The 26,657-nt window shown below is 38.8% G+C and overlaps 1 protein-coding gene across 2 annotated transcripts in view; it reads left to right on the top strand.

Moving 5' to 3' along the window:
• The first annotated feature begins 415 nt into the window (after positions 1–415).
• Positions 416–26,657, top strand: part of LOC140234120 (D-aspartate oxidase-like) — a 48,607-nt gene continuing 22,365 nt past the window's right edge. The window contains exons 1-7 of one of the 2 annotated variants that reach the window (XM_072314195.1): positions 416–728; positions 2,404–2,515; positions 7,674–7,756; positions 9,410–9,475; positions 14,137–14,191; positions 14,866–14,967; positions 22,230–22,303. In XM_072314195.1, coding sequence (XP_072170296.1) covers positions 535–728; positions 2,404–2,515; positions 7,674–7,756; positions 9,410–9,475; positions 14,137–14,191; positions 14,866–14,967; positions 22,230–22,303 — 686 coding nt within the window. In that variant the 5' untranslated portion in view covers positions 416–534. Of the gene's footprint in view, positions 729–2,403; positions 2,516–7,673; positions 7,757–9,409; positions 9,476–14,136; positions 14,192–14,865; positions 14,968–17,167; positions 17,248–22,229; positions 22,304–26,657 lie in introns of both variants that reach the window. The other variant, XM_072314194.1, reaches the window with a different exon arrangement.

The raw sequence follows: 26,657 nt of genomic DNA, 5'->3' as shown, positions 1-26,657 counted from the left end.
TGGCGCAGACTCCTTTACGACCAACAAGGGTTTGTGCCTCCAAACTACACTGGAGTGCGATCAGCTGGTATTCTTATTAACTAGTAAAATTGTCTGATTGACTGCGAGTCATGAATATTCATGACCACTCTAGCGTGAACTCTTGACCCTGCTCGATCCTGCGAAAGTATTTTACTGGACTCTTTTTTTTTTTTTTCTCTCTCGGGTATCGCAGTCAGTTCTCGGCGTATCGCAATCCTCGGGTGTCACGCCCTCATACGGCTTTTCGCGTACACTGAATCACCCCTACGACTAAAAAGAGTCCAGAAGCTAGACTACTTGCAACGTGAACAGTGCTATCTGTTGTGTGTGTGATGTAACCATCATCGTAGTGCGTACACTCCGATGACGAGGTACGTGTACTGACAGGGTATTGTCAGGGATATTTTTATTGCCCTGCTGGTCATGGTATGCATTGTACACAAGTCCCTGTAGACCCTAACTGTTACCTGTTTTGTTTTTAAGAGCCATTGCATCGCAAGACATTTTTTAGTCATGGCAAGGCATAAAGTGGCAGTGGTAGGAGCTGGCATCATTGGCGTTGCCACGGCAGTCAACATCCAGGCTCTCTGCCCAGATGCTGATGTTACGATCCTCGCTGAGAAGTTCTCGCCGGACACGACGTCTGATGGGGCGGCGGGTTTTGTACAGCCTTACCTTGTTGTTGGTACGCCAGATGAAGATGTGATGTGAGTATGGATGAATACATTATTGTATCTGTCTTGAAAGAAACATTTTTATTTTCTTCCTCTTCTTCAGGGTAATTTGCCTCGTGCAATATACATTGTATTCTTGCAGATATCAGCCATTCTTTTTTTTTCCTTCAATCGTGTGCACGTGTGTTTGTGTGCATGTGTGCATGTTTAAATTTTTCATTAACGTTAGGATTGTATCCTGCTCTTTATGAAAGAAGTGAAATTGGCTCTTGTGTGTGCATAGCATATTTAATATATTCTACACACTGGATCGAAGGCATAGCGATCGAGTATAACAAGTTTTCAAAAGGACATTGCTTTGCCCGGGCTTGAACACATTTGTCATGAGGGCACAGTCACAAGACTGGATATCTGGCCTTTTTCTGCATGATTTTCAGACAAGCAACAGACAATTTCTTGTAACATGTGACCAAAGATTTTACCTTTCAAAGGTCACATGACTTGTCATTTTTTTCTTTTCACATGTGAATTTATGCAGTTAGTATGGGGAAAGCACTTTAATCAGATGTACCCATTTTTTTTTTTTTCTCTGCACTGAAATACCGCACAAGACAAGTGCCAGGTACGTTGTAAGTTTTAAACTAAAAGGCACCAAATTCAAATACAGTTTGTATTATTCAATTGGCTTTATTTCTTTAACTTGATGTTCAACTCCAGTGTATCATGGTGTTGAACACGAAGCTTGCAATGTAGTATGTTACTTCACACTTTGAAGAGTTTAATGCAAAACAAAAGCTCATCGATCAAACAAAAGGGAAAGAGAGAATGATGAAATGTACATATTAAAAGGGCTTGTCAGGAAGGCTGATTGCCTTAACCCGTTGAGGACGAGTCCCAAGACCAAGTATACTCGGGTAGGTGTCTATGGGAAATGTGTGTTGTAGCAAAATCAGTCCGTCCTCACTTATTCCTGATATCAATACACACTCACACATGCACACACACACACATTTACGTGTATTGCTGTACTGAAGAGATTGCTCTTAATATTTCTTGTTATTTCATTTCATATCAATTAAAGGAGCTGTATGTTATGCAAAACAATTTTTGAGCAGAGAGGTACAAGCTCTGAGGGGATATGATCATCAGAATTTTTCTTGTTAAAGATGATTATAAGTGGACCAGTTTGAAGTGAAGTACCGGTACCTAGCTGGTATTTGTTTAAGGAAGTACATTGTAAGGAGGAGGTTTACAGACAAGAACTAGCTCTTGTGCGCATTTTAATTTCTCGAATCTTGACTCTTGAGAAATTTGCAAAATTGAAATGCATGGCAGCATGGTTTTACAGTGTGAGCACAAAAATGTGAAAATAGCATTTTGGAACATGCGCTACAATCATCAATATTTAAAACTTTTAATACTGGTAGTTGTAGAGGAAAGCTTTTGCTGAATACTTTTAAGCATAATTTGTAGAATTGTGTATTTCAAGCTCTTTAATTTCCTGTGTTTAATACACAACATGTAAGTGTGCAAATTCATGAAAGTCCGAACTCTTCATCGTACAACGTGCTGTAGTTCTAGACAACTTAAATACAAAGAGTTGATGAGATGTAATGCAAACACACCAAAAAATTTTGGAAATAATTGTACTACGTGGTTGCATACTATTGTAATTGTACTGACTGTGTAAAGCAACGTGTTGTCGCAGGAGATGGTTTGTGTCCACCTTCGAACATCTGCGGAAACTCATCCTCTGTGTGAATGCTGGAAAATCAGGGGTACACTTCACTTCTGGTTACAATGTCTTCAAACACAAAGTGGTGAGTGAAGAATTTTGTTACCTCTCTGAGGCATCAAACAATACGCCACCTATGTTATGATGTAGTTTCACAATTGATTTTTTTTTTTTTTTTTTACATTTTATTATAACAAATACATGTAGATATATTGTGACCCTGCATCACAAAACAAACAAAAAGTTGCCGGACATTTGGATTTTTAGTAGAGGACAGATTCTTAAAGGACAAGTTCACCATCATAGACATGTGGACTGAGTGAATGCACCAATATTAGTAGAACACAACAATGAGAGTTTGAGCAAAATCGGACAATCCATTAAAAAGTTATGATTTTTTTAAGTTTCTGCTCAGTCACGGCTGAATGAAAAGACTACTATAGCTTGTGATGTCACATGAGTACAACGAAATAAAGAAAGAATAAAGAAAATTCAACATATTTCCATTTTTCTCCCATAACAAAAGAACACTCAACTTTTCTCTTTCAGAAGGCAGGGGGAATGATATTACCCTTATAAACATACTTCAGTAGCAAGTCGAATAACTGTGTACTTTATTCAGAAAGTAAAGTTTTGTGAAATTCTTTTTTTATTTTCCTTATATAGTTGTACGCATGTGACATGATATACTGTAGTAGTCTACTCTTCCGGCAGTGACTGCGCAGATACTTAAAATATTCGTAACTTTTGAACGGATTGTCCAATTTTCCTCAAACTTTCACTGATGTGTTCTCCTAATATTGCTGCATTCTCTCAATCCTTATGTATATGAAGGTGGACTTGTCCTTTAAAGAGCAGACTCTAAGCTTTAAAATGATGTGTTACTCATATCAAATGGATTCCCCTAATAAATACTAGAAAGAATGTGCACACTCTGGGAAAGTGCTATTAAACGAAGAAAAGAGGCTCTGAAGTACAGGGTCTATTCAAGTGCTTTTATAATCATTGCCTGGCAGTGCTAGCTGTGCAATGAAAGGGACAAAACACTGGATGTAACCCCCCCCCCCCCCCCCCCCCCCCCCGGAGCAACAACAATGAAGGGATTATCAGATTAAGCTGAAATTGATCATATTCTAGTAACACATTCTACCCATGATTAATGCCAACTTTCATAGCAGACACTAGTAGAGATCCTGTCAAAAGTTATTAGACTTGAAAGTGACAAGTGTGTAAAGGATGTCAAGAAATAAAAAAGGGATGCTAAGACACTATACATGTATGTGATCATTCTATTCTTCCCCCCCCAAAAAAAACAAACAACAACAACAACAACAACAAAAAACAAAGATGGGTTGTAGAAAAACTGCTGAAAACACACTTTCCCATTCATGTTAATATGATCCCAACCTAAAGAATAATGTAGAAGAAGGATAGCTCTTTCAGGAAATACAAAAACCTCAAGATAAACTTGGTTGACCCATTTCGCCTTTTTTGAGTCCTCATGTGAAATCAAGGGGTGCGACTTTTTTGTTCGTTATGTGATGCATGGCCACCTACATGTGTAATGATGTGATACAATGTACTAGGTGTTACAAAAAACATTTCCCACTTTTGATCCTTAATATTTCAAAAACTATGTATCAGATAACACCGACATTGATATGAGCAATAGCTGAATAGTGTACAATTTTGTTGGAGGCAATTTCAAAATGACATCATAATTCAGTTTCATTAAATTACTGTAAACATTAACCCGTTGAGGACGGTTTGATTTTGCTACAATTTTTCAGTAAGGTTTCAGATTTTGCTCTATTTTCAACCCTCTGTACAAAACTTTAACTACATGTATGCACAGAAGTCAATTGGTGTGTATGGGAGTGTGTAGTTGACACCCAGACATTAGGGACTTTTCGATTTGCACGTTGAGCCAGGCGTCACCCTGTTATGGCGTAGTTTTTACGTACTGCGCATGCGCGAGTGTCGACCCTCGGCTCATCGCACAAATTTCGAACGCGTTAACCCCGGTTATCACCGTCCACCCAAATCGGTTGCGCCGCGCTCAACCCACCTTGCTATGACGTCACACGCCTCTCGGGTATCGTGCGAAAGAGCACGATGACTCTCGGGAAATCCGTGCTCAGTTCACCTGTTTTCCTTTTTCTTTCGAGAGAATATTTATATTCTAATTACATGAAAGCTTTATGATCTTGATACGTCACAGCAGCAGTGCTGACATACAAACTACAGCCTATGGTACCTACTTTATTTGCCCGTTTTCACTGTTTTGCACTTTGCAACTGCCTACCGTAGTCCCACACATGCATTTACATGTAACGCTTTACGCAAACAGATCTTGGTGCTTTTGGCCTAGCTAGTGCAGCAGTGCATTTGCCTAGAAGTCTTACCATGCATCATGTTTTAAAATCCACATGATTCCTCCCAGGATACGCATCTAGTCAAAGACAAAATAAATATTACAAGTACAGAAACGAGTCACAAATTCCGCATACTAGTACATGCATGCAAGGCACAGGTTGCCTCCTGCACACGCCACGAGACGTGACGGACGCCGGCGCCCGCAATCGAAATGTGTTTTAGCAGCGGGTCAATGTACAGACGTGACGCCTTGACGTACGGTTGTGCTCGGCGGCACGTCCTTCTCGTTCACCCAATCGAAAACTCCCTAATGGTCCTGGACAACGACCAAGATTTGAATGCTCATTCATGAGAAACTCCACTATCAGAGCTAGTCTTCATTCATTCTGAAATGTGGTGTACATGCAAGCACATGGAAACATGTGCTTACTTTTTTCATGTGCATGCATTTCACCCTTTGCTAGGAATTCAGACTAGCAGTGCCCTGGGCAATCCATCACGAATAATTAATAAAGCATTCATGTGCCTTGGAGCAGTGCTCTGAACAGGTGGTATCCATATCAGGTCCATTGTTCAGGGTCATTGTAAGTACACACTCACATAGACACATTAGGCACTTTCACATCAGCCTGATAAAAATCCAAGCTCGAGATATTTTTCGCAGAAAATAGTCAGCAAAATAGCGCGCTATTTTGAAACATCGGGCTGATGTGAAAACGCCTATTACCTCTGCCAAGGGGGGAGGTAATGTTTTTGTTACCATTGGTTTGTTTGTTTGTTAGTTTGTCCATGTGCAAAATAACTCAAAAATTAGTTAACGGATTTGGATGAAACTTGCAGGAAAGGTTGAGAATGACACAAGTAACAAACGATTAACTTTTGGTAGTGATTCAAGAATTTTTGGGAATTTATGAAGGATTTTTGATATTTTGGCAGGTAGGGTCAATGAACTTGGGAGTTCAGGCTGTGCATATTTGAGGTTTGCATGCGAGCACTACAGTGCGTGCTCTAGTTTCTGCTAGGGTGACACGCGCCGTGCAGTTGAGGGTTTATGACGTAACAAAGGCGTCTATATTGGGAAATTTTTCAGCATGCATACTGTACCTACATGTATGGGTGGAAATCACTGATCTCTATGGACGGAAGAGGTCAAAGAGCTTTTCCCCAGTGGTGGAGAGGAGAAAATCTCTTTAGAAAGAGATCGGTGGTAATTAGCTGCTTGGCGGAGGTCTGCACTCTAATAGTTCCTGTGTAAAGTTCAGGTTTTGTACAGAGGGTTAAAATTTGACCAAAATCTGGAACCTAACTTTGAAATTAATCATGGATTTCATGAAACTGGTCTAGGTTTTCATATATTGAAGTCACCTCCAACTAAATTGTGCACTATTCAGCTATTACTCATTTATATCAATGACAGTTTTATCTGATAATAAATAGTTTTCGAGCTATTCAGCATCAAAAGTGGGAAATGTTTTTTGTAACACCTATTACATTGTACAATATGTATAATGAGCAGAGTTATATTGTGTAAATCTTAACATTACATCATACAATGTATAGGCAAGGGAAATGTCAAGTATCAAAATGTCAAGTATTACCCACCTCTTTTATCCTTCAAATATGCCATGCTTTAAGTGCTGGCTGTATTTATATGCAAGGTGTTTAAAGAACAATAGGCAATAAAAAGCCGATCGTGCTAGCCAGATCTTGTGGGCGTGGCATCTTGTAATATAGTGTAGTTTGCACGTACAACGCTGCATGTATACATAACATCATAGTTCATTAAATTATTGTTGGTGTTTGTTCACAGTCGTGGTTCCAGGGTCCAAAATTTGAATCACACTGTTTACACAGTAACTCTAGAGTCCAGAAGTACACAGTTGTCCGTGTGTATGTGCATGGGAGATTTCAATAAGCAGTGGATTGCCCATTTTAGTTCAGAATGTATACTGAGGATTTGCCTTTTTTTAGTGTACTAAACAGGGTATACTGGAGCAGGCTTGTAGCAAAGATGAAAATGACCGAAAACTCAATGTGGTATACAGTGTCCTTCTAGTATCAAGCTCTGTTGATATGCATACTTTGTGTTGTGATATGTTGAGAAAAAAAAAACCCCAGCAACAACAATAACCAACAAATTCTTAATTTCCAGTAAATTTGTATATAATATGTACGGTACCTCCGCCAAAGAAGGAAGGTTGTACAATGTATGTTTTCATATGTTTTAGCGTTGGTTTGTCTGTTGTGACAGTTGCGAAAGTGCTATTGAATACTTGAATAAAGCTTGCTGAAATGCCGATGATGATATCAGGAACAGATGATTAAATTTTGCCGTGATCCTGGAATTTTTGTGGATTTTTGAAGGATTTTGGATCATTTGGCATATACAATTGTATACCATGTACTAGGGTCAGTGAATTTGAAAGTTCAAGCTGCACGTATTTGAGGTTTGCATGTTATACATGCTCAAAAGCGCATGCTCTGCTCTGGCAAGGCGCCGCGCAGTTGGAAGCTAATGATGTAGGCAAAAGGCTTCTACATCTACAGTATATAGGGAAATAAGGTGATTTTCAGCAATCATATGGGTGGAAATAAGCTGCTTGGTGGAGGTCTGTGTTTATGAGTGCTTTCCCATTCCAATTCCCTCTGAGAGAAAAAGCATGTTAAAGAACCTGTCTATAGCAGCCACCTGTCCACTTTTTTCTTCTCCCCTGGGTGGTCGCTGCCGACAGATTTGACTGTATTGTGATTTATATGATAATCATTAAAGTGTATCTGAAATTGACATGTACAGCTAGCTGTACATGTAGAAATATTGTTGTTGTTGTTGTTTGTATCTTCTTTTTTTTGTACACTTTGCCTTAAAGCCTGATCCGAACTGGAAGGATGAGGTGATTGGCTTCCGCATCATTCCCGAAAAAGAGCTGCAACTTCTGTTTCCTTCTTTCAAGTAAGAAAATTCTTTTAAAGCCTTTTAACATGGCGAAGACTAGTGCTGAGTGTACTCAGGCAGGGTTCTATGAGAAATATTGTAATAACAAAATCAACTTTTCCTCAGTGAGTTCGATGTTACTTGTTGTTTTTTTTTTTATTTGTTTTCTTTCATCATGACGTGTTTTGCTGACAGAGTAGACTGTACAGTATACCTACAGTGTGCACGTCTAAAAAATTCTAAGTTTCAATACTTGAGTGTAGTATTAACTAGTCTTTAAGTTTATGGAGATGAGTTCTTTATTTTTATTTAAAATTTAATTTCTTTTGTTGTGTATGAAAATACATGTGAATACCCTGGACAGAAATGTTTACTTGAACTCTATCTTTACAGTATGTAGGTGGTATGATATTTTTAACAGTTTACCAAGTGTTCAAGGTAAATCTGATAACTCCTACTCACTTGTTAACATGTAGTAGGCTATAGTTACAATGTACCTTGTACTGTAGTGTGAAAGTACGCACTACAACAAAGGGTGTCTCTGCACTTTAAAAAAGAGTGCTCATGCAGAAATTTCAAAGCCTCTTTCTCAAATGCTGTGAATATCAGTCAACTTGCAAAATCTGTGGAAATGAAAATGAAATGTGCATGTCTTCATAACCAGAGAGTCTCCTATGTTGCTTTTGCAGTCGAAGGTTACAGATGCAAAGTGTTTGTAGTCATTAATGACACTGGTTCAGGAATGAACCATTGAGCATTTGGCCAGTGCTGAGACTGCAGTAAAGTACACCGTACATGTAGTTTAATATGTTCAGATAGTGATCCTTAGATTAACTTTATAAGGATAAGCTTGTAGTTAACTACTGTTTAGATGCACTCGATGGTACATGTAAGCTATGTGTAACTTGATGATGATAAGAACCACTAGCTTTCTCAGGATTAATGCTATATCCTTTTAATAGCCGTGGGGTTCCCAACTCGAAGTAAGCATCATGTGGACACAAAAATCAACCAACTCGAAGAAAAGCGTGACCTCTCTGTGAAACCCCCATTCCTGTTTGCTTCCAGGTCAACCTCCCACTTATATTGAAATACAGTGCCCCTCATACTGGAATCACTGCAAACTTCCAGCGCTAAGTTTGTTTGTTTTTTGTTCATCGAGTGGAACTCGCTTATTTACGGGGGTAGGAACTTATCATCAATGATATTAAAGCTACATTTTGATGATAAGCTTAGCAGTATGGACGCACATTGAAGTGAAAAGGACTAGAGCTTATCCTCGAAGTTGTAGCCTACTGTAAAAGTGGATATTTTTGCGCAACTAATTTTTCGCACTCAGCCGGGTATAAAGAAGAATTTCACATGTTTTTGATTCTGCGGAATCAAGACATCAATTACTGAAATATCATGGCAAGCAAACATTTTTGTGTGCTTCTCATTTTGCACTAGTTCTGGTTGTGCGAAATGTGCGAAACTTTCAACATTGCAAAAATTTCCACTTTCACAATAGCTTAAAGTTAAGGATTACCGCCTGAACATACAACTGTAACTCCTGTTATCTCTGTGCTCTGCTTCCTTTTGTGGTGAGCTGGTCCAGTGCATGATTACTGTCAATTAAACCTGTCTCTGAGTACCCCTCCCCCTTAACATCTTTCTGTTTGACTTCCCCAGATATGGCTGGTTCTTCACCACCATCATGTGTGAGAGCCACAGATATATTCCATACCTGACTGAGAGGTATTCAAGTACAATTGTAACAGTGGATCCATATAGCTGTATACGCCATATATTTCGCAAGTCTAAATTCCTGACGTTTTCACGAGTGTTTAAATTCGCGATCGTGGAGTCCTGCATTGAACAAAGAAATGTACACGTATACGTCACATTCACATTGGGATCAGAGTCAATATATTTGTGTGTCTTTAATTTCGCGAATAGCATCTGACTCGTGAAATTCGTGAAAATAAAAACCTCATGAAATATTTGGCGTATACAGAAGCTGTAAATGTATCATGCTGCCACATGACTGATCTTGTGTCATAAAGGCTCATGCAGCTGAGAACCAGAAGAGCTTGATCTCTACTACATTACGTATGCTGTCCATTTTGAATTATTCTAATTTTCAGTAAAATGATAACCCGTTCCTCCCACTTCTCTGAGCGCCTTTAATGCCCCCAAACAGGAAATACACTTTTTGCAGGTCGACAGAGAATGGACGGGTTGGTAGTCCACCTTGCGAAAGCAGTCAAGCGGTAAATGTACCCCTTTCCATGGTTTACTACGTGTGCCATCGAACAATAATCGAAAGGGTGCACAGTATGAATAGAGTGTGCACTGATCCATGGACTCACAAACTCTTTTGTTATTATGCATAAAAGATACACTTGAATGGGGTCAATTGGGTCAAATATCTACCGCGCTCAACCTTGATCGCTATGTACTTGGGTATGCACATCTTAAAGGGATAGTACAGGGCAAGTCCAAGATAAGGTCCCCTCAGAAGGCAAAATTTCATCTTTGCTCAATATTGACATGTTTGGTATCATTTTGAAGCTTATGAGTTGAAGTTTTGATTTCCGTGGGGGAAAAAATGATATTATGTAAATTTATGCAAATTTCAAGGGCTTCATTTGCATAAATGTGAAACACAGCGTTACGTATGGGACATTTATAAAAATTCATATTAATTCAAAGGAAAGCAAATAATATTTGATTAATATGTGGACATAAGAAGTTCATCACATAGTTTAACTTGGTATGAAAATTTAAGGATTATGCAAATGATTATGCGAATAAGCTCGTGTCCTATCATGAGATGTCCCATACGTAACAAAATGAGGTCATTTTTTTTTAGGTTTTTTCTGAAATTGCTAAGGTTATTTTAATGCCCTTTTGGAAAGTTCTAATTTATTGTTTAGAGAAATTAAATACCAGAAAAAAGAAGAAAAAAAAGTAAAAGAAATATTTTTTATTAGGCATTGAAATAATGTTACGTATGGGACAAATGCGTTACGTATGGGCCATCCTCATACATATTGCATGTGAATGCATGTAGCTAGCTGGGAAGGTCTCTCAGTACACAAATGGTCAATCATCCTGAAGAAAGCATCCCAACATTGTAGCTACTTTTTGAGTTATAGATACTTGAAACAATACATGAACTTTACTGAACAATTTTCAGAAAGGGGGAGGGGAAAATGGCAAAATACACAATGAAAAGTCAGCATTAAAGGGATGGTATAGTTTTTTGTAGAAATGGGGATTCAGTTTTCAACATTTGAAGAGATGATTGGAAACCAATTATATGAATTACTTCATATAATTGGAAACCAATTATATGAAGCACAAAATCCTAAGACTAGAGGAATTCAAAGTTTATGTGATGGAGATCCAATTTGAAATGGTTGTGATATATATTAAAAAAAAAAAAGTAAAATAATTTTTTTTTTTTCCAAGTGATACACAAATTGTCCTTATTCAGTTTTCAGTAGTAGCCACAACAAAATTCATGGGTATACATACTGAGGTGTGACTCGATCACTGGGGTTTCACGCAGCAGGTATTGCTTATTTATTAAACTTAATATTTTGTGTGTCAAGTTGTTTTTTATTGAAATTAAATGGCAAACTGCCCTTCATCAATGGAAGTAAACACTTTAAACTATTCAATTTTTCAGTAGTAACTATCCTGATAAAAATAGGGCATACATACTCGGGTTGGTCATAAAAAATATAGAATATGATTGAATGTGATTATGATGGTAAATATCTGGGGAATATTGTTCCCTTGTCAGTCTGGATCAGTATTTGAGTAATTTCAACTGATTCCACCTCAATAATTATGCACAAATTTGTTTATGGGTATTTTGCAAAATTATTTTGCAAAATACCCATAAACATGGTTCTCCACACACTTAAAACGAATGGGGGACAAAGGGCATGCATACCCAGGTTGGTTATAAAAATATAAAAATATGATTGAATATGATTATTATGGTGAATATTTGGGGAATATTGTTTCCTTGACAGTCTGGATCAGTATTTGAGTAGTTTCAACTGATTTTATTTCAATAATTATGCAAAATACCCATCAACATGGTTCTTCACACACTAAATGAATGTGGGACAAACTGTCCCATACGTAACTGTCCCATACGTAACACGTCATGTCTGTCTTTAATTAGAACCTGTAATTAGAGCTTTTTGCCTAATGACATGAAACTTACCTGTGATAATCTTGAGTGTTGTGACTTTCATCACAGTGAGTTACAAGTTGTAGAATGATTTATACTTTCAGAGAGTTTTGAGGTTGAAAAAAATGTTCAAAAAAACAAATTTTTTATGGTCCCATACGTAACGGCACATATTTTCTCTTCTAGAATGTAATTGTCAAGGTCATTTTTCTCAATTTTTTACATGATTATACTTCTTCTAGATATCAATCACCATGATGAAGTTCAATATGATCAAAGGCCATTAACACTATTTTTCAGGTCATAAAAGTCTCTGAATGTCCCATACGTAACGTACGTGCACGTTATCTTGGACTTGCCCACAGTATTGGTGGAGATGAGAATTTGGATTTTAAGTTTTTGCAAGATACCAAGAAAACACTTATGAAATAGTACAGAGCATCCCATTCTAAGAGGAATTCAAAGTTTATTTGATGAAAATCGGGTTTGGAATGACTGAAACATCCAAAAACAAAGTAAGACAAAGCGATCGTAATAAAGTGTGGGTCCCACACTTTATTAGAATTGCTCTGTTTTGGATATCTCAGCCATTTCAGAACCAATTTTCATCAAATATACATTGAATTCCTCGTGTAATCACATGCTCTTTCATATTTCATAAGAGGTTCCTCATTATCTCACAAAAAAATGTTAGAAACCTGAAATTAGGTCTCAACCAAAACGATACGATCCCTTTAATATGAGTTTTTCAGCAAAACAAGCGGCACTACATTTACAGAGAAAAGTAACTAATACTGCAATCATTTACAGACAGTTTTCACACAGAAAGAAAACAGATATCTCAGATCAAAGAAACTCTAATCTTTCTATTAAAGCCATTTTTTCTGGGCAGCATAACATAATTAACATTTGAATCAAGGCCTCAAATGCAGGCACTCCTGTCTACATTTTGGGAACCTGGTACTGTATACCTGGTTCCCATAAAGAGCAGGTTTAAAGTTAAACTCCAAGGACACTTCTTTACCTTATATTTCGAACAGTGCTTATAAATCCACCCACTTTTGATTTGAAATAAAATTGTTTTATTTCATGAAAACGAATTGTTTGTTTCTTTATAGATGCTCTGTTCTTAGAACACAATAGCAACCTTCTAGTTCTCAGCTGATGATAAGAAAGAAGAGATTGTCCTCTTCGTTGCCTCAGTCTTTTTAACCACGCATGATGTGAAGGTCAATTTGGGATATATGTGACCCTGCACCTCAAAACAAACAAAAAGTCGCCAGACATGAATTTTTAGTTAAGACCATCAGAAAGAGCAGATTTTTAAGCTTTAAAGTGATGTATAACTCAAATAAAATGGACTCTCCTAACCTATCTAAATATTGGAAAGAAAGTACAAACTCAGGAAAAGTGTGAACTGAGAAAAGAGGTTCTGAAGTACAGTGTCTATTCAAGCGCTTAATCTTTACCAAACAGTGCTGGCTGTGCGATGAATGGGACAAAAAACAGGAAGTAAACCAGCAGAGTAACAACAGTGAAGGGATTATCAGATTAAAGTGAAATTAAGCATGCCTCCTTAACACATTCTGTAAATAATTAATCCCAACTTTCAAAGCAGTAGCACTATCCTCTCAAAAGTTATTAGAGTTGAAAGTGAAGAGTGTGGACAAGGTTTTTCAGAAATGAAAAAGGGATTTTAAAGACACACCTAATCACACTATTCTACCGAAAATGTTCGAGATAAACTGCTAAAAAACACACTTTCCTGCCCATTTTATGATATCATATTTTAGCGTAATGTAAAAGAAGACCCGCTCTTTCAGAAAATATGAAAAAGTCGAGTTCGGCTAGGATGACCCATTTCACTTATTTTCAGTCCTCACGCAAAATCAGTGTGTGCGACTTTATGTTCGTTTTGAGGTGCACAGTCACATATAGATTTTAAATGCTGATGAAAGATGAGCTAAATGCCTGGGCAGATGAAAGGGTCAGTGAAGCATTTCATGATAAAAGCATGCCACTGTGTGAATACTGCAATGAACACTGATGTGACTTTACGTATACAATACATGCTGAATGATTTATATCTAAGAGATCGTGTCTTGTCTAGCTGGCATGCTCAAAAGTGCATGTCCTTATGACATTATTCTTTTTTTTTTTTTTTCACTCTCTCCCTCTCTCTCTCTATCTCTCTCTCTCTGGGCAGATTCCAGAAGAATGGCGGTGTTGTGATGCAGCGAAGAATATCTAGCTTTGCTGAGGTACTCGTGCATGCATATTCTGTATAAAAGCAGCATAATTTGTGCATTTGTGCATATTATGTAGAGACAAAATTTGTACTTCCCAAAACTATGTTTCAAGTTTCAGTAATGGCAGAGGCAATGCAATACACAGCAAGGGTATGATAATGAATATGCACAGGTATTGTGTATCATGGTATTCTATTCAGTTCTTTTCTTTATTTTTCTTTTTCTGTTTCAATCCTCTAACTTTTTTTTTTTAGAATGTCTTCCATGACCAATTAAAACCAAGGCAAACATTTTTTTTTTCAACTACCCCCAAAATGCACATCATTTTTTTTTTTTTAACTTTGGCAGTAGATCTTTCCTTAATTCAGTGAATGGTACATTCCTGAGGACACAGATATTGCACCCTGTGAGCAATAAAATCAACCTTGCTTAAGTTGACCTCAGTAAGTCAAATAATCATCTTAAGTTCAAGGTCTTTGTAAGTCCTCTTTATATTTTATTCCATTATAATTCCTCATATTTTTCCCTAGCTCAAATCAATTTCTTCAATGCAAATACACTGTAGCTTTGTTTACGACTTAGGCAAGGTTGTATAATTTAGAATACCTTTGTCTTGAAGTATCTTCATCTCCAAAGTATTTTGTCTTTTAATGCTCTCTCCTTGGTAACCATGGCAACTCCTCCAGCTCTCTGGCCAGTATGATGTAGTGGTGAATTGTACAGGGGTGTGGTCGAGGTTTTTAGCCAACGATGACTCAGTGAGACCAGTCCGAGGCCAAGTCATGAGGGTAAGTTAAAAATTAATTGAGGATTCAAAGGGATTTTCATGTTCCCGCGCCCCCTTTCCCCCCTCAAACCTACTTGAAAATGGCTGTAACAGTGGAAGCATGTAATGCTATACTCATGCAGATTGTATTACTGTATCATTTTATTTTTCACTTTTTGTGTCCTTGCTTTTTTTCTTAATTTTTATAAGTCATATGGTATTTCTTTGCTGAGTCAGTATACTCTGTATCAGGGTGAGATCTAATGATTATAACATAACAGACGCTATAACGTCAATTGTTGGATGTTGTGTACGGATCAAATTGCGTTGCAATGAATTTTGCAGTAAGTTGTGTGAATAAATGGTTTTGTACATTGTATATCAGTTTGGAAAAGTTAGTCAATCCTCTCATTCATCGAGTTTTCGTAGCGCTTGTCTTATCTCTCAGTGTCAGAGGAGAGAGGTGTGGTCTCATGAGATGACCAATCCCACGAAAGGTTATTACAAATCGCAAAACAGATCTCTTGGTGTTGATAGAATAGCTGTGAAGAAGTATGCATTTTCGGTAGCAAGCTCCCTGGTTGGGGAAACAAAAACAAAAAAAAATTGTTAAGAACCCCCTTCCCCCCCCCCCTCCAAAAAAAAAATAAAATAAAATAGCCTGTTGTATGTAACACCATCACCATGTCTAAAGACTATCAAACAAATAAAAACCTGTATGTGGGAATTGTTGACCATTGTGATGCATACACAGCACACAATATCACTTCTGGGAGCTTTCCCCGAACCTGATGCTTGACTTTTGGCAGCCATGCATTGGTAGACGTGGAGCAGATACAATGCAGAACTACTAAAAACAGGTGTAGCAAAAATTGTTTGAGATGCTCACATCCGGCAGAGAATATGAAATTTTGCATGAATTGGTATTTTGGGGTGGTGATTTTAGAAAAAAATTGCCACATCTTCAATGTATAAGAAATCTGACCACTGGGTTTGCGGCCATCTGGAATTCCAATACATCAGCCATCACAAAACATTTGAAGATCCCTCTATTGGGTCTTGGATTCTCAGTGACCTCTGGGACCAATATTTGGTTCAAAGGGGGGGGGGGGGTTTTGAGGGGTAAAATTCAGTGACAGATTGATTCGAAAAACACGCTCGTCATTCACAACTTTCTCCACTGTGCATTGCATGCTCATCATTGAGCTAGCCATCACCAGATACAACTGTAGCATGCCATTGTGCAATTTCCGAGTCTGTCCTTCGATTTATGTGCACAAAAACATTGTTCATCCTAATATCTGGCTAAAATCGCATTTCGTATCCCGAGGGCCGTGACACAGCCGGATAACAGCTAGCTTTTTATTAATGTCCTCTTCATATTCCAGTCCTACTTGTGAAGGCGCCCTGCTTTGTGGCATCAGGACAAATTGGGTGATTTCAAGTTCGGTGTTAGTGCTAGTGCTATTTCAGCACTAGCACCGATGATGAAACCGAACTTGAAATCACTTCCACTCGGTGTTTGGAGTTGACCTCAAAATCATGACGTATTTCCGGTTGTTGGTGCTGGGCCTGGTGTTGAATGTCATCTGTTGAACGGAGCTCTGCCGTTTGTGTTAGTGATTTACGTGCTTTTTCCCCATTGACAACACTAGCCCCTAGGGATTATCATTTTCGTCATTTCAAGTTCGGTGCTGGTGTTAGCGTTGCCGTGCAAGACCCATACTTACGTGCGTAAGTAGATGCACATTTTATGAGCAAAGTCTATGCAAACGCAATGGTCTCCCACGTAAAGGTCCATGGACACTCCAGACATGGCTCTATGAATCTGAGCCTGGGAGCAAAATTAAAATAACTGTGTTTTAAAGAAGGGATGAAATTTGTGGCATTTCAATTGTTCTTTCACATTATGTGTCTAAAACTGAGCAGTTCTGGCTACATCTTTTAATATTTGACTGTAGTCATGCGCCATCACTTTTTTCGTTGCGCAATTCCCGCGGAGTCGCGGTGCTGTGATGCCAACACCTAGTGCTGGAGATCGATAATTTTGATTGGTATCGCCTTGTTAATCCGACCGTCGGTGTTGAAGCTCGATTTAAGTCTGTTATTTGGGCGCTAGCACTAGCACTAGCAATAGCACCAAAACCAAACTTGAAAGCACCCATTGTCTCTGATGCCTTATTTCCCCATGTGTGTTCGTGCCGTCGGCATATCGTTGTCAGGTCAGTGCTTCATGGATTAAGACCCATGGCAGATGTCCCGGCAGCGCTGACGGAACGGACAAGTACCATGTGTATGCACGGTGAGGTGGCTTCCTGTCTAGGGTTGATAGGAATGAGTACCAGGCTACCGTTTTATCAAAAGATAAAATCGATTATAGACTTACTATTGGATTCAACTGTAGTCAATTTCTCCTTCTCTTTTTCCTTCTCATTTGTCCACCATCATCTTTTCCCCCTTTTTTTTGTTTTGTATCTTCTTTGAGCAGTCATTGTTTTTGTTTCTTCTTTTCCTTCTTCCTTTTCCTTTCCTGTCACTACATCATAACTCTTTATGTGCCAGGTTTGCACACCAGACTCGGTCAGTGGCGTGCCAAGTTCGCATATATTCTACTCAAACGCATAGTCCCGCCCAAACCGACTGATACATAGCCAAAGCCACACAGTACAATGTGTAAAGAGTTTCTCAAGATTCTATTCCTGTGACATATACCTTACATTTAATATGTGGTGATTTCAAGACTCTCAAACTCTGTACCCTAGTGAATTTAGGGGTGAATTCTTAGTTTCATTCACTGTTTTTCTGTGCAAAAGTCATGCTAGTGCAGTAGTGTATCTGTTGGTCTTTTGAGAGAGAAAAAAAAAGTCATAGATCTGTCATACAATTTACATCAGAGTGAAGTTTGGCATTTTCTTTACTTTACTCCTTACCATGTCCAGGGTAATAAAAATCTATGAAAATTACATACATTGGAAAAAAAAAAAATGTTTTCCCAGAGCAAGACTGTGACGTTGCTGTCTCTGAATGATGTGGCACACCGTGGCACATAAAGAGTTAATCTTCTTTTTTCTGTGCAAGCAAACACGTGCGGACATCAGCAGTTTTAGTAAACTATTAAAATGCTCTCTACAAGGCTACCCATCATCTGCTGTACTATTGTGTGGTGATAGGATGTACAGTACAATTGTGTATAGGGTCTGCAAGTGCTCTGCGATTAGATCTGCAGTTTGTATAAACATGTAGTTGCATTAGATACATGCGTTTGTGGGCATCATAATAATTCAAAGCATGGGAGCCGGAACTGGGGGAGCTGCCCCCCTGACACACACACACACACACACACACACACTTTTTTTTTGCACCATACAAAAGGAATACATATGTAAGATGTCACCATTTTGGGCCCCCAGCTTTTTTTTTTTTTTTTTTTTTACCCCGGAAGTGCGGAGTGGCACATAGAAAGAAATAGAAGCCTTGAAGTGTGAGCGTGCCGAGGCTTTGATTTTGCACTCAATACCCCTTTTTTTTTACTTGTTAGCTCATGAAACCCTGAAGTGCCCCCCTCCCCCCCACTTTTGAAAACATGGCGGCAATGGTGCAAAGGGTGAAGGCACTAACAGCGACACAATGTGGAACACTGGAAATGAAAAGTTTAAATTTCTTGTTTTATTTAATGCATCATCACAGCCTTGCAATGTACACAATCCCATAGACTGACCATCTCAGTGGAACCTTCAACGCTGGTATCATTGGATAGCAAAAAATGGTGACAAAATGAGAATATGTACTTTTAACATTTATGCAAGCAAAATTAGAATGTGCGGAAAGCCTTGAAGGCTGCTTGTGGTGTGGACTGGTAAAGGCACTAACATGCTGTGGGTGATGTGGTATCATGATGGACTTTGTACAGGACATATATGCATAGTGTGGATATACAGACTGTACGGTTTCCCAATTGCAGACTGCTATACGTACTATGTATTTCCATTGAAAATTACCCTTGCACAGAATTTATCATGTTCTAGCTCCATGAATATTATATCAGAACAAAGGTTTTTTTTTTTTTTTTTAATAGTTTATGAGGAAAGCGTATCATCGGTTGGGTGACAAGACCTTGTATAAGTACAAAATATCAAATGTTCAGGAGAGCAAATTACATGGCAGCCAAAGCACTGTATCCAATGTGATAGACGTCCCTTTGACATGCCATGGTGGCCTCATTTTTGAGGTATGTAGGACATCACTTAACTGATTATTTAACTGATCACTTAACTGACCATTAATCCAAAAAAAGCCATTTTCACCAAAAAATCAGTGACGTTGTTAAAGTTCTCCCTGGACACTGCCTTTGAATTCTTCTACAATTACAGAGAAGATGCAGTGAACATTTTTTTTTTTTTAAAATCATGTAATCCACATGACATTGCCCCAGCACTTGTAATTATTGTTCTGTAGCCCTGGCTACAGTTGACTACAGTGCTTGTACATGTACGTACAAATGCAGATGAAAGTACAGAGTATACTGTATAGGCCTATAGTTTCATGTGTGAATATTACTTTCATCGTGATATTCAACAGGTTACAAGTGTTTGTGTCTGCATATTTTTATTCAAGTTTTTAGTGCTATGCCAATGCCAAAATGCCTACATTCAAAATTAACTGTAGAGTTGGCATCCTTTCATAAATTTTTCTTTAAAGTAGGCCCGCATAGAAATCTAAATTATGCATAAACCAGGGTCATATATACCTCATTATAACGAGGAAGTACCATAGATTCCACCTAACCATGTTTCGAATTCACCTAGAAATGCTTACCAATGATAGGCCCTTCTTCAAAGAACGAATAACTAGTTTTAATAAAGCCAGAGAACAGCTCGTTTGTACTCTCAGCGGGGAGATGACGTCACCGTGATGAGGCCTCGATCTTATGCGAGAGAGCGAGCGTGAGCTAGCGCTAGCTAGCGTATAGCTAGCTGTATACAAAGCCAAGCTAATACGTGTAGGATGCGAAGCCGACTAGACTTTCTTGTTGAAAATGGCAGAAGGTACCTCTGACTTGGATATCGAGGACCTCATTTTGGAATGTGATCCAGATTCGGAGGATTCGTTTGATGATTCGGACTCTTACGATAACGACCATGGGGAGATAGGCGAGTACGACGAAGATGAAAGTGACGTCGAAGGATCATCAGGCAGTGCAGGTGCAGTTGAACGCCAGCCTGTACCGTATCAAAACGAGCCTCTTCCTCGTAATCCCGCCGTGGCTGGCCGGGTAGTGGAGCGGGAGAGAGACGAAGGGGCGGGTGAAATCGATCTCCGCAGTAGACTTGACCCAGCTAATGTTCAAAATTGGTAAGTTTTAGCACCATTTGTAGCAGATTTCATATCAAATTGAATAATGTGAAATGTGAGTATGTATTAGCCCAGCCACACGCCATCAACATGAATTTGGGAAAGTATCAGAGTATAGAGACCTTTCAGTTTCAGTTCAATAGAACTAGAACAAGATTCAAGATTGTGAGATTTTGAGTTTGGAATGAGAGCAAGGGCCTAACTGTTTAATAGCAATTCAATTAGCATGACTTTGTCTGAGCTAGGGCCTAACTTTTTTTTTAGACTATGCGAAAATGGGGAAATTAGCAAAGGTAGTTTTGTTGTTGAATCAAGATATCTGGCCTCAAAATGCATTTTTGATTTGGATTTACCAATTAATACCCCTTGATTTTTTAACGTACACATACAGGCCTTAATTGCATAGCCAAAAGAAATATTACAGTATTTTTTAACTTTGACTTCAAGTTTTGTTAGAACACAAAAAGTTGAAGAAAGTTGCAGGAATTGCTAATAGTTTGATACCGCGAAAAATTGGTCCCTGGTGTCTTAATTGATGAGATTGCCACCTAGTCTAGAATTCTATGGTAAAAACAACGAAGAACCGCCCCCGCCAACCAGGAGTGGACTCTAGTCTCTGTAAATTAGAGATTATACACTTGCTGACCTCCGATATTTGATTTCTTTTCTTTGGTTTCTTTTTTTCTGGTCATTGAAATCATATCATATCACAAAGTGCTCAACTTTTTTTGGACAAACTAGACAATTCTTGAATATCTTTGAAAGAATCGGGAAGAAGAATTAGGCGAATCGACACTAGAGAATAAAAATCTTACAGATAGTGTAGGCCGGTTTCGCCCGTCACCGAGAGTTTTCACTACTCGGCTCATTGCATTGACCAGGTAGATCTACTAGACTCAAACTTACATGTATTCCGCCGGCGCTGGCCCTGGGCGCGGGTACGGTCGCGACCGGTCGGGGCGGCGCCGGGGCTGCGCTGCAGATATATCTAGGCTAAAACTAAAGTATGGGCCATGGCTGTATGGGGAAGGAGTTTCGCAACCTTCCAAGAGACCCAAGAGACCCAGAGTTGTATCGACTATTCACGGTCACTCTCCAACAAAATGGCCCAGCTAATAAACATCGTTTACATATTTAAAACGAAGGTTATAATACTTACTATTCAGTAGTAAACAATGCCCAAAGGCAAAGAATTAGATTCCAAGCTTCACTGGCACGAAGAGAAGTAGCCTAACATTCCAACTTGATCATCAGCTCGCCGAATTGTGTCCGAGTCGAGAGTGCGTGCAACTTGTAGTAAACAATAGTCGATCGTTCAACGGTTTCGAACTAAAAAATAATGACTTACTGATATCAAAAAGCTTGAATTTCCCCGGAAATGTTATATTACTTGGATAATCCGTAGTTTTAAATCAGAACTTTACAGTGACAGATTTGATTTTACTAAACTTCTGAGTTTCCTGACGACGAGGCGATCGCGAACAGAAAAACATAGATCTACAGTCTAGCAATGCATATCACATGCATGCAGCTAGCTAGCTGCAGCGTGCGCGTGCAGGCTCGATACGGTGACGTCACATTCACAGCCTTTTCCAGATCGACTCGCTCCGTGTCTGGTGCCTGCCCTGATTTGTCCGAGAGAGGGCGATTCTTTATGCGGGCCTACTTTAAATTATAAGCTGCTAAACCCTTCAATTTAAATGTGTTTTGTTCTCCCTACATTCCAATCATACCCCAAGGCCCTGTAAGGTGAATTGCTTTCAATTGGTACATTTTGCTATTCGACTGTGTTTTCATGACATTGAACAATGTGTGCGGAGTTTGGTCCAGTGCGCGAGACACCCTCTATATCAAATGTGATCTTATGTCCTGTTTTTCACTCTGCTATTGTACATTGTATCCTCTCAAACACATCCCCTTCTTGGGCTGAAGCTTAGAGCACCCTACCTGCAGCATAGCCTTGTATTCTGCTACGGTGATGACAGGGAAAGTTATCTCTTTCCATGGTAAGTGACCTGAAACATGTGGAGGGGTTTATCATAGTTTCTATCATCTCCAGCCTGATTCCAACCAATCACAACGCAACAAAACAAATCAAAACAAACAAAAACAGTATAAAGTGGGAGGAAATGATACTCAGTACTTGAAACATTTGTACTTGTCGTCTTGTACTGTATTCAGTGAGTGCCTGATATTCTGGGAAACTCATTTATTGGCAGAGGTTGTGTTGCTCCCTGTTATACACCTAAGCTGTTCAACCATTAATAAAAAATGTGCACATTCACCCCTTCACACATGCACACACTATACTGTCATACATTTATTTATCTGTGTAGTGTCCACACCTATGTGTCAGCCATATTATCAAAGAACTTGGGAAACAAAAAGAGAAGGTCCCTGTACAAGAGAACACAATGTGCACATTCATATATTTTCAGAAGGCTTTACCTCTTTGTATTTTGCATCCATTTTGATATCTCGATACTTTTACCATACAATGTAGGTCATGATTTATGCATTAACACAATATGCTTTGTCTGCCCACTTGCCTTTTGATTGCTTTTGATTTTTGTTTTTGTTTTTGCTTTTGCCAGATTTGCAAAGAAATCATCACACTATAAGTTACGTGCAGACGGGAGCCCTTAACCTCGAAGTTAGGAAACTTCGAGGTTAGAGCTTGTAGTTAGGGACCGTGAAGACGCACTCGTAGTTAGCAAACCTCGAGGTTTGCTTGATGTTTCGAGCCATGAGAAATCTTATGGTTAGCGCTCTAACCACGAGCCGCGGGGGGTCCCCACTCGTAGTTAAGCACCGTGTGGACACAAAAAACAACGAACTCGAAGTTAAGAGTGACCTCGCCGTAAACTCCAGCCCCCACAATTTCCCTCTGCTTCCGGGTCAACCTCCCAAATGTACACCACAAATACACTACACGTGAAAAACCTATGACGCACGACACAACAACATCATCTTTTCTTCCCAAGCGCTTGATCTCTGAAACTGAACACGTCGAACTCACTACTGTATTCTATATTCTTCTCCGACGCTAAAAAAAAAAATGTTTTCGACGAATATCTTCGTAAAGGCATAAAGTCATCAGTGCAGTGCTATCTGTGCATACCATGACAGAGAACAAGAGTACCTGTAAGCGAGTCCGACAGGGTTGGACTAAAGAATAAATAGACGTCTTGTTAGCAGTGTGGGCTGAAACTTCCGGTTTTGTGGTTTTAACATCGAGTGGGACCCACTCGTAGTTACGGGGGGCAGAAGCTTTACCTCGAGGTTTCGTAACCTCGAAGTTAAGATTCGTCGTGTGGACACACGTTGTAGTTAGGGGGCAAGAGCTAAACCTCGAGGTTAGGGCCTGCCGTCTGAACGTAACTATAGACTACTAATAAATGGAGATTACCCACTCCCTTGAGAGGCCCTTTGTGTCTCCAAAGCCCTCCTGGTGGTATGGCGCTACCCTGCACATAACTTCTGCCCAGTCAGGCAAGCAGATTTTCAAATTGGTGCAGAAAACTTGTCTAAACATGAATTTTACTCCCCCCCCCCCTCTACCTGTTCAAAAGTAGTCAAGCGGTGCGTGTAACCCCATTTCTGCGGGGAAACTACAGGTCGTACCGTGCCATTGAACAATGGAAGTGTCTATTGGGTGCGAGGTATGAATAGAGCGTGCGCTGACAGGCTCACAGAATCTTTTGTTCTACACAAAACCAGGCGCCGAAATTGGATAACTGGGGTCAGCGAACACAGAAATCTGACTGAGCTCAGCTTTGATCACTATGCATACATGTATACTGTTCATACGAAGTTTATAGCAGAACATTGCAAACTAAATCAGAAAAAATGGTAAATAACACCATGGAATAGACATATTCCTAACAATGAATACTGATAGGATAAACTTTTATCTTTTTTATTGAATCCATTTTTCTGGTCATGAAACACAAAGTAACTGAAATTTAGCCTATGAAATCAAGCACTTGTGTCTTCATCTTGGGAACCCGTATCAGTTGCACCCATGGGAACCTGGTATACTAGATTTCCGTAACGAACTGATCAAATACACAATGTACATCGATTTGCATGCTTTTCACAAACACACTGTCTGAAGTTACAAAACAAACTTGATTCTATCCGGTGTTGGTGTTGCATTGCATATCGTCTTCTTCATGTAAAGTGTTGGAAAGTTGGTGAAATGAAATGTAGTGCATTGCATCAGCAATTCTCTTTACGTATATTGATTTTGAAGGGGGAGGGTGGAGGAAGAGTGCAAAACAAAAAGTGGCGTCAAAAACTTTTTGCTTCCCCGACGCAGGCAAGCATTATCACTCATTGTTCCAAAACACTTGCCTGACTTTGATGTTTGCCTGCCCCGGGCAATCGGACAAGCCCTTTAATACAGATGTAGCACCTTGCTGGTGGGCTGAGACACGTTGTTACCCCTGAGCAGGCTTGTTAACTTTAATTTTAGATCTACTCTCAAGTTTGGATTATTCAGATGGATGACAGAATGTTGATAGAAAAGGACAGTGGTGCTAGTTACAACTCTCCGGGGCTCATAAAGGGGCAAATCACACTTTAATATATAGTATTCATATTGAAGACCTTTCATAGTCTACTAGTATATTATATAGCCTGTACCCATCCACACCTACCATACACACAACATCAGACAGAAAATTGAAAACAGAAATAAGAATAAAAAGACAGAATGAAGGTTGTACGACAGAATGTTGATAGAAAAGGACAGCTAGTGATAACTATAGCCAAAGTGCAATCTATTCTATTAACTATAAAAGTAGTGCATAGAATAGAGATGTACATAGTATAAAATTTTAGCTATGGGTGTTTAGAGCAGATCTTCAAATTGACATGAATCTTGTAGTAGAATTACATTACTCAAAATCAAGTGCAAGAGAGAGAGAGAGGGAGAAATGTAAGCAGGGCCTACTGTGTTTCCTGATGCAGGTTCTAGTACGCAGTATACAATTATATGCATCAACTGTTTACATGTCTGACTGTAGATGCTTTTTACTTTGTCCATTTTTCATATTAGGGGACTGCGAATCCTGACTGTGAATAGTGATTGCTACAGTGTGCTTGTGTGTGTGTGTGTGTATGTGTGTTTAGTACTACGAATAGTGTGTTTATTAAAGAAAGAGAGATGTTTTAAATGGTAGTGTGTGTGTAGGTATGTATGATGTGCAGTTTGTGTCGTCATGACACTATACCTGTTTAAAGAGTGAACATTTTCTACAGTCGTATTCTTCCATTCGTGTCCAAAGTTACACATGGTGAGCAACGCAAATGTATTCCAAAGGCTGCATAGGGTGCTAGGATTTGATGATTCCCCCTGACATCACTAGCCCTTATAACAAAATTACTGTTCATTATCTAGGCATTATTTAATACCATTTGCATAATATGAAAGAAACAAAAACGAAATGGCTTCAGTACTTCAATTAAATGTTGTTGCTCTGCGCACTGTGTCTCCCTTGGTGGCGAGAACAAGACCAACTGAAAATTTGTTCTATGAAACCCCTTGTAAATACATGTATATTATGTCCGTGTACACATTATACGTACATGTGTGTGATCAACTCACTGATTTCTTTTATGTTTCCGGAATGCTTACTATTTCTAGCACAGCACTCAGTATCATAAAATCAGTGGAAAACTGAGTGTCTCTTGTAAATATAGTACATACCTACATTGTAGTAAGCATGTGTCTTTATTTGTCTTTTATTTTTCCTTTGTTTTTAATAGTGCTCACTCTTTGTAACCTTTACAGTTCATCCACTCTATATGCAAAATTTGTATCTCTGGATATATACACTGCAATGATCATTTTTGCATGTTTAGTGGCTAGCTGCTATCATGTCATCTTTTGAAGTGCATGTTGTAGTCAGTTTTGTATGATCTGTTGGTATGCATTTTCTTTACATTCCACTCCCATTCCATTGAGTACTCGGGGAAAGACTCACTGCTGCATCTGACATGTTATTATTATTATCATTATTTATTTTTTTGGGTGTTTTTGCTTTTAATGATAGTTGTTGGTTTGTTTATTTGTTTTTGGATAAACCAGTTCTTCCAGGAATCACGTTTACATGGTCCCTGTAGCACCAGCTCTTAGCTAAGGGAATATACCCAGTTCTCAATTTGTAAAATTGCACAAGAGGGTACAGTTTGTACATGTGCATTCATGCTCTTTCTTCAAATTAGTTAAATTGTATAAATTACGGTATTCAGATACATACATGTACATATTATGTAAATGACTTTTTCTAGTGAAAGATAACAGAGTTTCTGCTACCAATATCTGTTCATTTTCCGTCCCAGAATTCGTTTGTT

Source organism: Diadema setosum, chromosome 10, assembly GCF_964275005.1.
Source record: "Diadema setosum chromosome 10, eeDiaSeto1, whole genome shotgun sequence".
NCBI lineage: Eukaryota > Metazoa > Echinodermata > Echinoidea > Diadematoida > Diadematidae > Diadema > Diadema setosum.
This window is presented reverse-complemented; position numbering and strand designations above follow the sequence as displayed.